The sequence below is a fragment of the Balaenoptera ricei genome, chromosome X, assembly GCF_028023285.1.
Source record: "Balaenoptera ricei isolate mBalRic1 chromosome X, mBalRic1.hap2, whole genome shotgun sequence".
In the NCBI taxonomy this organism is placed as follows: domain Eukaryota; kingdom Metazoa; phylum Chordata; class Mammalia; order Artiodactyla; family Balaenopteridae; genus Balaenoptera; species Balaenoptera ricei.
In genome coordinates this window covers 107,468,694-107,480,064 of record NC_082660.1, presented here as the reverse complement: position 1 = coordinate 107,480,064, position 11,371 = coordinate 107,468,694, and the positions used below count along the sequence as shown (strand labels likewise).

The 11,371-nt window shown below is 51.7% G+C and overlaps 1 protein-coding gene and 1 non-coding gene across 2 annotated transcripts; one reads left to right on the top strand and one right to left on the bottom strand.

The window, feature by feature from the left end:
- Positions 1 to 914: 914 nt before the first annotated feature.
- Positions 915 to 8,052, bottom strand: LOC132357179 (homeobox protein ESX1-like). The gene is made up of 5 exons (XM_059910465.1): positions 7,947 to 8,052; positions 7,433 to 7,808; positions 5,741 to 5,786; positions 1,399 to 1,652; positions 915 to 1,218 (listed from the first exon to the last, which is right to left on the bottom strand). The coding sequence occupies exons 1-5, from the start codon at positions 8,050 to 8,052 to the stop codon at positions 915 to 917; spliced, it is 1,086 nt and encodes a 361-aa protein (XP_059766448.1).
- Positions 4,120 to 4,269, top strand: LOC132358062 (small Cajal body-specific RNA 20). Its single transcript, XR_009500417.1, has one exon. It is a non-coding gene; the product is annotated as a small Cajal body-specific RNA 20 (non-coding RNA).
- Positions 8,053 to 11,371: the final 3,319 nt, after the last annotated feature.

The window sequence follows — 11,371 nt, the reverse complement described above, 5'->3', positions numbered from 1 at the left end:
CAACCAAGAGGCTCCCTTTCAGTGTTGAATTAGCTGGAACCAGGGTTCTCCCAAGGATGTTGAAGGTGACAAAATACACTTGAAGGCCACATCATCCGTCAGCTCTGAGCTGGGGAAGGAGCTATGCTATGCTTTCTGCGTCTGGGGGTGGGGGAGAGGGGGTGAGAAGAGCCGCACGCGGGCCTAGACAGTCTCCTCTTGCGTTACCTTCGCAGAGGTAGGCCCCTCCCCCTCCGCTAGCGTGGTTTCTATCCCCATGTGCCCTCCACAACAGGGAAGGCGGTGAACAGAACTGGGAGAGAACCAGATGATGCCCTGCTCCCTCTCCTCCATAAAGCCCTCTGAGTAGTCACTGCAGAAGTGTCCCTTGGAGTCCTCCTTGTACCTGAGCTGGTCACCATGAATGGGCCTCAGGCCTGCTTTGAAACACACTGTTCTCCCATTCGAGACTCCACACCACCCGTCTTGCACATCTAGGTGGTCCCAATGGGGCAGGGTGCGGGGAGCATGGGTGCTGGGGGAGAGGGTGGAAGAGAACAGGTGGGTCTGTGTAAACCCCTCATGGGCACCTGGGAAACTTCTGAGATGTGCATGGCCTATGATGGTGACTCAGGGCTGTTACTGCATGAAAGGAGGCCTCCTGGGCATTCGGTCTGAATGGTGCTGGCTTAGCAACTTCCATCAAATTTACTAACCCCATGTGACACAGAGAACAAATATGCAGAGAATTCACAACTTTATTGAAAGTACAAAAACATGGCCTGAAACAGTGGGTCAATGACTCTACTTCTATTTAATACACTTGGCAGGCATTTGGGGAACTGCTCTTGGTGGCGAGGTAGGCAGAATTTGAATCTGGCTCAAAGGCACTTGGAAAAAACCTGTCACAGACACCATTCAAGACGAAATGGGGGCTACCGAAGGACCACCGATGATAAGGGACCAGGCCGTGATGCATGAGGGCACCTACAGGGAAGCAAGGGTGGAAGAAGCCAGGGCGGAGGAGGCAACAGCATAGGAGGAAAGGGCGGCATGGGCGGCATGGGTGGCATGGGTGGCACGGGCAGCACGGGCCACATGGGCGGCATGGGAGGCATGGGTCGCATGGGCAGCATGGGCGGCATGGGGGGCACGGGCCACATGGGCAGCACGGGTGGCACGGGCAGCATGGGTGGCATGGGCCACATGGGCTGCAGGGGTGGCATGGGCCGCATGGGCTGCAGGGGTGGCATGGGCCGCCTGGGTGGTCTGGGCGGCATGGGCCACATGGGCTGCCCGGGCCACATGGGCGGCATGGGCTGCCCGGGCCGCATGGGCGGCATGGGCAGCCCGGGCCACATGGGCGGCATGGGCAGCCCGGGCCGCATGGGCGGCATGGGCAGCCCGGGCCGCATGGGCGGCATGGGCAGCCCGGGCTGCATGGGCGGCATGGGCAGCCCGGGGAGCCCCGGCGGCAGTGGCTCCAGAAGAACGCAGATCCAATTCAGCTCCTGAAGCAGGATGTCAAAGCAGGGTTCACACAAACAGACGGCAACAGGGGGGGCCGGGGGCCCGGGGGGCCTGGGGGGCCTGGGGGGACCGGGGGGCACGTTTCTGAACATTAGTGCCCTCTGATTTCTCCTCCATTTGGCCCTTCTATTCTTAAACCAACCCTTCAAGCAGAGAGAAAAAGGGATTGATTAGTATATTGAGCATTTCATGTCAGACGTGAAAAATCGCAGCAGGGAGCTCTCGGTGCCTTGAAGATTTTAAACTGCATCAGGAAAAGCTGTTTCCTTCTTGCTAAAATATCTTAGGATATGTAGCTGAGGGCGCTCCCTTCAGCCCCCCTCCCCCCCAAGAGCGAGCACCGACTATGTGCCAGGCTCTGGATTGGCATATGGCTTTGTCTCTCCCCTCCCACCTTTACTATTATTTCCCCCACTCTTAGATGCAGGTGGAGCTGACCAACTGCACTCTGTCCCTGCTGCTATTACTATGCCTGGTAGGTCTGCGTCCTGACAACTGACCATCAGCTCCAGCTGCCACTAATCCCTACTCATTGGGCAGGTGTCACCTTAGTTATGGGGGAAGTTGAGCATAGGAAAAAGTGGGTGCCTTTTAAAATCATACTGAGGGGAATGGTCCCCATTTTGAAAAACCCATCTTTGGTTACAGTAAATAATCAATAGGAGTGGGTTGGATCTTTAAACAAAAGCTTTCCTCAAGGATGACTCAAAAGGGTCATTCATCCTCTGGAACCCTGGGATGGTTAAAAAGATGGAGATGGTATTGTGAGGGAGGTTTGGTCATGGGGGGCCCAGGGACTTTGTGGCTTGTCTTGCTGGACACCGGCAGAGCTGAAGCCCTGGACACTGCCTTAATATCCGACTATAGGGGTAATGAATGTTTAGACTAACTCGGCCCAAATTTACTAAAGCTCTTAAAATCTTTGCCCAGACAAGAGTTTGGGGGGAAAGAGGCATACCATTGTCACCACTGTCAATTCTGCACTCTCCACCCTGCCCCACCCTCCAAACCTTCCTGGGCTCAGGACCAGGTCAGCTCACTCTGCTCTGGCTACAGTTGCAGGACCTTGGACCAGAGCCTCTGGTGCCCAGCACGGTTGCGCCCTCTAGGAGCTGCTAATCAACCAGGAGATCCCCATCCTGTTCCTTATGCTTAAGGCAAGAGGGTGCAACCTGCATTTTAGGAAGACAGCCGACAACCACGTGAGTGAGGGGTCACAAAATGGCTCCCCCCTAAATATCTGCCAACTATTAACAACTGAAAGTAAAGCCTGTCCTGTGGACTCCACTGCTCCCTCAGCAAATCAGTTCATGGAATTATGTCACATTTAGTATTTTTGGAAGTTTCCACTTGGCAAATTTTACATGAGACCAAGGGCCTCCGTTCTCTGTCGCCCCATTTTCCCTCTCCCATCTTAGTATTTGGGTCCTTCTGCTGCATGAATATGTGGTCAAAAAAAGCCAGTGTAATAGAGCTCATTTTGGGGGGTTCGAGTGTACCAATGGTCAAATCTGCATAAATATAAGCAATATGCAAAGCTGGCTATCTGAGGTTCAGGCTGACACTACTTCCATACTTCCAATACTGGTTTCATAAAACAACTCGTACTGTCTTTGCAAAACAAGGGAGGGTGTCCATTAAATGTTTCTTTGGGACATTCATGCTGTAGAGTTTGGAAATAGATGAAAACATTCTCCCTTTTTCTTCATTTGTTTCTTGCTGCTCTTTTTCCCTTCAGAACTCCATTAAGAGACTACTACGTAAACCCAGGAGAAGCAAGCCGCGAAAACGTCAGTTTTTCTTTTCCTCTGAGCTTGCTTTGCCTGCTTGAGAAAGCAGAGGCCTGGGCCTCCCAAGCCCTGGCCAGACCTGACTGTGAGCCCAGCCCGTGGCCTTAGGCTGCCAGCACTGCTTTCCAGACCCCACCACCAGCTCTGCAGCCCGTGTCCATCACTGCCCTCACACACGCTCTCTGCAGCAAAGCTAGTGAACCCATCCTGATTCTTCTTTTTCTCTCTTTCTTTCTTTTCTTCTTCTTTTTGCCCCCAAATACTCCTTTGGTATAACTTAGGCTTTTCTATAGTCTCAAATAATCACTCCTGATCCTTTGACTCACAAACTAGTCATCACTGGAAGAGCAACGGTATTTCACCTTACCACGGGTAAGAATCCTGCCTGAACTAAGAGTCATCCTCTACTACCAGCAAATTCCACACACCCCATCTCTTCGCAACAGTACCACGAAAAGGAAGAAAAGCCTCAGGTGTTAGAAATTCCTCCAGAGACTATTCATGAATGCATTTGGTAGTCTCAAAAATTTGAATGTGTGAGGAATCCTCACGGCGTAGGTTCCACTCTGTATAACACTTGCCTACCTTCCACCTTTCTCAGGGCGGTGGAACTTTGTTTGAAATTATTGTTTTAGTTTGTTTTGTGCTTTAGACATATTTCAAAGGTTGCAACTCACCCTCCCACCTCCACTATAATGCAAAACCTACTATGTTAGCAACGCTTTCAGGCTGGCATATCAAAGAATTCCAGAAAATGAGGATTTAGGGCTGCCACTCTCTCCACTACTTTACCAAACACTTAGAAACTCCAGCAGGAGAGGGCCTCTCTCCCATGGGGCTGGGTGTGTGTGTGTGAGTGGGGGGGACCTCTTCTCCTCAGCCCTTGGGCTGGAAGCCCAGATCAGCCCTGGGGGATCCCTGTCGGGGCTGCCATGAGCTGGGCAGCCTTGTTTTCCTACCTCAGACATTTGTAGTTGCTGGGAGCCCCTACTTGGTCTACACCAGGCTGGGCCTTATGTGGCAGCACTGGGCACGGGGCCTCTGGCTTTCTTTCCCAGGACACTGCCAGGCTCTCATGGGCTGATCCTGGCCTAGGTTGTCCCCAGGCAAGGACGTATGCACTCCCAACAAGTGATCACCTACCGTACAGGCACCCACCAGTGAGGGGGCCTCTCACCTCCTGCCCTCCTAGAGACAACTGCCTGGTCCCAGTGGATGTCACCAGGAACGGGGTCCAGGCATGGCGGCTGCTGTAGAAGGGCAGCTGAGGCCACCTCAGTTGCGGGGAAGCTCACCGTTTTCCCTGCCTGGACTGACCTGGGCGCCAGCCAGGCCGCTCCAGCCCTCAGCCCCCAGCTGTGTCTCCTGCACACGGTCCCGTGCAGGATTGTGAGGCGGGGGTGGCGAGGAAGAGCCCTGAGTGGGTGCTGGAGAAGAAGGGCACCCCGGGCGTCAGGGCAAGGAAGTCAGACCTGCCCCTCAGCACACTGGCAGCAGCTCAAGCCCTGCCCTAGGCAGCGAGCTGCCTCCAGTGGGACAGCTCGGGGACCCAAAGCCTGTGAGCTGTGCCACCCAGCCCGGGCCCTCGCCTCTGGAAAGTGTTCGACATTCAAGTGCCTCCCTCATCAGCTGACAAAATGGTGTTTTACAAAAGTTCTAAACAATTCTAAAGTCCTAAAAGTATTTTCTTCGCTAACAAAAGTTCTGAGAGCATCTTATTTTGTTCTGAAAGCAAGAAACCACTCTCTGTGGAAAAGATAACAAAAGAACAGCTGCGGGAGGAGCAGACTTGGGCTCTACGCTCTCCCCTCCCCGTCAGCGTCAGCTTGACTAAACGTGCATCAGGTGCTCCTCTGTTGTGTTCTGAGTGTGAATTATCCCCTCACTCCAATGCGCAAGTACTTACGTATTCACTCCTTATGCAAAGAACTTACGCTTGGTTTTAAATAATTTAATATAATTGGACTCCTTGGTGCATTAATTTGAATAATTGCCACTTCAGACTTAACCTCAGTGTGACTCCACACAAAAGTGGTACCTAAAGGATACCAGTGTTAGAAGGAATTCAACTTGTGTGTGTGAGTGTGTGTGTAGAATTCAGTGACATATAATATATAACTTTATATAGGTATAGTTTATACAAAGGTATATATATATACATATATATATTCACCTTTATATACAAGGAATAGTATACTATGGTAGTTTTTTTTTCCTTTAGGAAATCAAAATCTTCTGGTTATGGGCAATTTCCAAAACCTGGGGTTTACTTATCCCAGTTACCTCCAACTGAGAGCCCAAAGTTCAAACCTTATTTCCCAAACATGGAAACGGCTACAAAAAGAAACCGACGTGAGAATGCCCAGGACAAAGGTGTCCAAGTCCCAAAGCAGGTTTTAGAATGGCTGCCCTGCCAAGGTGCTTTTTTCAGGTTTACTGACCTTCACTTTGGCTTCAGTCACACCCATGCGCCTTGTAAGCTCCTGTCTGAGGGGAGAAAATTGGAAGTGTTCAGCATTGGGGGTTGTGGATGAAGCTGAATATAGGATGCTATTTCATCCTTTAAAAAATTTCTTTTCTGGAAAATGCCAGTGATTTATTTTAAGAACCAATTTCTGCAGTACGAAAACTCACACATTTTCAGGTTATACAGTGAAAATAAGTTGACAAAGCGTTTAAGGAAAGCCAAGTCTCATTAGTAAAGGAGGCACAGTTCCCAAAAACACATGAAATTCTAATCCAGTTTCTTTTAGTGCTACCATCTTCAAAAATGAATAAAAATCTCTGACAAAATATCTTTACCAACTTTCAATCATTGCTCTTGCCCATTTTATGATTAAATTAGACCTTAGGGCTTCCCTGGTGGCGCAGTGGTTGAGGGTCTGCCTGCTGGTGTGGGGGGCGGGGGTTCAGGCCCTGGTCTGGGAGGATCCCACATGCCGCGGAGTGGCTGGGCCCGTGGGCCGCAATTCCTGGGCCTGTGCGTCTAGAGCCTGTGCTCCACAGCGGGAGGGGCCGCGGTGGTGAGGGACCCGCGCGCCGCGATGAGGGGTGGCCCCCGCTTGCCATGGCTGGAGAGGGCCCTCCCGCAGAAACGGAGACCCAACGCAGCCACAAATAAATAAATAAATAAAATTTTTTAAAAAAGGAAATGTTTATTTAGAATGAGGAAGGAAATCACAAAAAAAATTATAAATTAAAAAAAAATTAGACCTTAAAATAGCTCGCTTGCTGGATCAATCTATCAGTGATGAACAGGTTGGAGTACGTCCTAGTAGGTACGAAAGGACGGCACAAAATGCTGTTCATTCGCTGGTTGAGCTTATTTTAAAAAAATTTTTAGGGCTTCCCTGGTGGCGCAGTGGTTAAAAATCCTCCAGCCAATGCAGGGCACATGGGTTCGAGCCCTGGTCGGGGAAGATCCCACATGCCACAGAGCAACTAAGCCCGCGTGCCTAGAGCCCGAGCTCCCCAACAAGAGAAGCCACCACAATGAGAAGCCCGCGCACCGCAGCAAAGAGTAGCCCCCGCTCGCCACAACTAAAGAAAGCCCGTGCACAGCAACGAAGACCCAATGCGGCCTAAAATAAATAAATAAATAAAATAATTAATTAAAAAAAATTTTTTTTATTACCAACTCCCCAGCGCGGACCTAGTACACTATTCTGTAATCTGTAGCTTGAGACTTGCTTTAGAGACAGTCTTCTCACAAGAGCAAAATTTAAGGGAATGCAGAAAAATCACTAGTCAAGATAAATAATTTTCAAAACCACTATTTTAAAATACAAATATCAATGCAAATATAATCCATGAATAACTGATGGTCAAAACTTCAGATAAAAGTAGACTCCAACTCTGCATTTGCTCTACCACGCCTCAGGCGACTCATTATTTATGTTAACCGGCGGCCGACAAAGCTCCCCGACATGACTTATTCAAACACCGCACGGAAATATCGACCTCGATTCCCACCAGGCAGAGCCCCCGCCCCCGTCCTAGGCCCCGAGTGCGCCGGAAGGGCCGGGCCGCCGCCAGGCCTCGGGGCTTTCAGGTCCGGAGCCGAGGAGAGGGACCCGCGCGAGCGCCGCCCGCCACCCGCGCGGCAGCCCGCGCCGCCCGAGACGCCCGCTTACCGCGTGCGCTCGTTGGGGTACTGAGTACGCTGGAAAACGCGCTCCAGGTCCTGCAGCTGCACCCGCGTGAACCTGGCGTGGGGGACCTGCTGCTGCCCCTCTGCGGCCTCGGGACCCTCGACGGCGGCCCGCGGGGGCTGCTCCTCGCCGCCCTGCTCTCCGCCTTCGCCGCCACTCGCCTCAGCCTCGGCCTCGGCCTCGCGGCTTTCGCCGTCCGCGGGGCCGGCGGCTCCGACGCTGACATCGCAGCCTTCCTTTCCTTCTCCTTCGTCTCCCGCCTCTTTCCCTTCCGCGGCTGCTCCCAGCTCGGGTTCGGACTGAGCCTTCTGCTCCTCTCCCCCCTCTCCGGGAAGCGAGATCTCCGCGGGCTTCACCTCTGCAAGGGAGGAAACCCAAAGAGAAAGATCAGGCCGTCGAGGGAGCCCGGCTCTGGGGAGGGGCTGCGTCCGAGTGGGGTCCTGCCGTTCGCCCCTCCCTGGGATCGGCTAAAGCGAGTGCCCCGCCCGCCACTGACCGTGCGCTTCTTCCCGCTCCTCGTCGACCCCCAGCTTGAGGAAGCCGGCGACGGCTGCATCCGCGTCGTCATAGGCATCGTGGCTGCTCTGCGGCTGACGCTCCATGTCCCGACTGCTGTCGAGGAGGCTGTGAGCTTCAGCGGAGGCTGCGCTGAATCTCCTGAGACCCCCGGCTCACGACTCAAGGCTAGAGCGGTGGCCCACGACCCGGCACCGCTAAGGCTCCTCTGGCGTCTGGTCAGCTCTCAGGGAGTCTGGAATAACGCTCTCTGTGGGTTTACCACAGCCTGCTGGGGGTTGGGTTGGCTGATGTGCGCATGCGGCAGGGCCTCCGCCGTCTAGGGGGCGCTGGCGGGGGGGCGGGGGATGTTGCGCGCCGCCCGGGCGCTGGTAGGGAGCATGCGTGAGAGCAGAACGCCGGGTCCCAGGTTGCAACCTAGCTGACTAAGTACTCCGCACTGGGTCGGGCGTCTTCCCAGACCAAGGGGCTGTGCCCGATTTGTGGAGGGTACGAGAGAGACCTCACCCAGGCTCCATAGACCTTAGAGAAGCGTCTGGGGACTATCTCTTGACCGAGCCCTCCATATCCAGCAGCCAGTACCAAGAAGGGAACAGTAATCAAAGTAATACGGTCGACCCTTGGTATCCGCGGGGGATTGGTTCCAGGACCCGCCGCGGATACCAAAATCGGCGGATGCTCAAGTCCCATAGTCGGCCCGCCGCATCTGCTGATGCGAAACCCATGGATATGGAGGGCCGCCTGTATATTTATTGAAATTAAAAAAAAAACCTGTGTTTAAGTGGACTTGCAAGTTCAAAAGCCGTGTAGTTGAAGGGTCAACCGTATTATTAGCTAGGAGTTTGCTTGCTCTGAATGTTTGCAATGAGGCTAAAGTCAGAGTCCACCATACTACCCCAGGGTCTCCGGGAACAGGAGCTTGGGTTTTATGAGCATGCGGGGTGCTCAGATGTACTACAGGGGTAAAAACCAACCTAGCACACCCCTTAAGAAAGTCCATGGCCAGTAGATTCTTAGTAATGAATCCACATCAGATTGCAGAAGTTGAAACCTGCACAGTGCTTAGAGCATCTGAGAATGCATAAAGTGCAAGGGCTCCTCTTCGTCCTGGTTTTGACTGTGGATAATGCAACTTCTGCGCTGCGTCTGACTATAGACCTTCTTCAAAAACCTACTCGTTCCCTTTGCTGGGCGAGTGCTGTGGACCTGGTCGAATTCCTCCCTTTCCTGCTGCTGCCTCCTCCCCTTTTCCTCTAAACCTCCCTTTTCTAGAAATATCTTCCTGAGCTCTTTCTGCGGAATAAATAAAATTTATTTATTGTCAAATACAGAGATCCAGGCCAGATTGAGGGCCCTGAGATTCTTCCTGCAAGGAGTGTTTTGTGGATGCTTCAGGATGTGTTAATATTCTAAATATTAAGACTAGCTTCTAACAGTGGACCCTATGCTTGACAATGTATGTGAAGTATCTTAATTTTACCTGCACGACCACCATTCTCATTAACCCTATTTTATATCAGAAATTAAACTACGTTCATGGGCCCCAAATGTATCATGGACCCTAGTCACCTCATGTACTATGCCTAATAGATAACTACCCCCTGCCTCATGCTCCCAGAGAATGGGTAAGAAAACAGCTAAAATGTTTGGTTGGGGACTTCCCTGGTGGTGCAGTGGTTGAGAATCTGCCTGCCAATGCAGGGGACATGTGTTCGATCCCTAGTCCGGGAAGATCCCACATGCTGTGGAGCAACTAAGCCCGTGTGCCACAACTACTGAGCCTGCGCTCTAGAGCCCATGAGCCACAACTACTGAAGCCCACGTGCCTAGAGCCTGTGCTCCGCAACAAGAGAAGCCACCGCAATGAGAAGCCCGCGCACCACACCAAAGAGTAGACCCTGCTCACCACAACTAGAGAAAGCCCACGTGCAGCAACAAAGACCCAACGCAGCCAAAAAATAAATTTTAAAAAAATGTTTGGTTGGCCAATTCACTCTCAAAAAGATGGTAAGAGATTGCAATCTGACGGCCTCTGTCTTTGACCAAGATATTACCTTCTCAGGATAGCACTTCCTGGAGCCAAACTACTGACATCAGAAACCTTGCTTTCTCCCCACTTGCTACCTGGCTAACCTGAGTTACTTATTCTCCCTTAGCCTTAGTTTCCTTATCTCCAAAATCGAGATAACAACAGTACCTAATTCTTGGGGTTGTTGTGAGGATTAATGGAGATAATTTTTAAAATCTTTATAAGTGACCATACCATGTTGCCTCCCATTTCCTTCCATCTTTTTAGCAATTATTTTTCATGAGGGCCCAGGAGAGAAGATAAAGATGGTTATCATCTGAGTGTTGGCAATGAAGAGAGGATATTTTCTTGTGAAAATAATGTCCCTGCCATGTCTTCTTGTACCTATATGTGCTTCAGGCAATAAGCCTATGTTGGCTGCTGCATGTACAGGACAGCAATGTGGGAAGGCCTGTGAAAGCCAACCTGGCCATTGTGCTGGAGGTTCTCACAATCTGGGGAGGCAAACTGGCCCACCTAGGAGTAGGAGGACCCACAGTATGGACGCACACCTCCAAGCCCCACACCTTACTTACTCTGTGACCCTGGGCAAGGTAGCTGACCTCTTAGAGCTTCAGGTACCACATCTGTAGGATGGGGATCATGATGGTACCTGCTGTACCGTGTTGTGAAATTTACATGAAGGAATACAAGTAAGGCCCACGGTGAGGGCTCAGATAACTTTAGCTGATGCTAGTTAAGGGGTCGGGACTGACTGCAGTCAGTCTGCACAGGGGCCTGCACTGTGACTGAAGATGCTGGACACGGAGTGTCGCCCCGCTCCTGAGTGGATATGAGAGTCTGTGGAGTGGCACACAGCTGTGCTTGCTCATGCTGGTGACACCATGTGGGTGCTCAATGTGCACCAGGGCCTGGCTAATCAATCTTATAGCCGTCCCCTGAGGAGGGGGCCATCACTCTCTTTAGTTCCTAATGGAAGAAATGGAGGCTCAGAGAGGTCCAGTGACTTTCCTAAGGTTACACAGCCCAAAGGTAGGGCCAGGATTCAAATCTTTGAAAAGACTTTGTACTTAGCAGCCCGTGGTAGAAGCAGGTTTGGTTTTTGTGGGTAGGGTGTTGTTTGTACCTCACAGGATGGATCAGACACTGCCAGATGCTGTGCAGGTTGTGCTGGAAATCCCAGTTAAAAGAAGTAGCATGGTGTAAATCAACTATACTTAAAAAATAAAAAAAGGTAGATGAGCAGCCCCAGGAGGGATGAGTGCAAGCTTGTCTCAGGGAACCCCAACACAGCCAGGGTGGCCAGTCAAGTGCATGCAAAGTGTGGCCTTGAGAGGGAATTGGAGGGAGAACCTGAAGATAACACTGTAGTGGGT

Coding starts and splice junctions, on each gene's coding strand:
- LOC132357179 (XM_059910465.1), bottom strand. CDS start 8,052: ATGGAGCGTCAGCCGCAGAGCAGCCACGATGCCTATGACGACGCGGAT. Junction 1,653..5,740: donor TGACTGAAGCCAAAGTGAAG/GTCAGTAAACCT, acceptor CTCTGCTTGAAG/GGTTGGTTTAAGAATAGAAG. Junction 1,219..1,398: donor CAGCCCGGGCTGCCCATGCC/GCCCATGCGGCC, acceptor GCCACCCCTGCA/GCCCATGCGGCCCATGCCAC.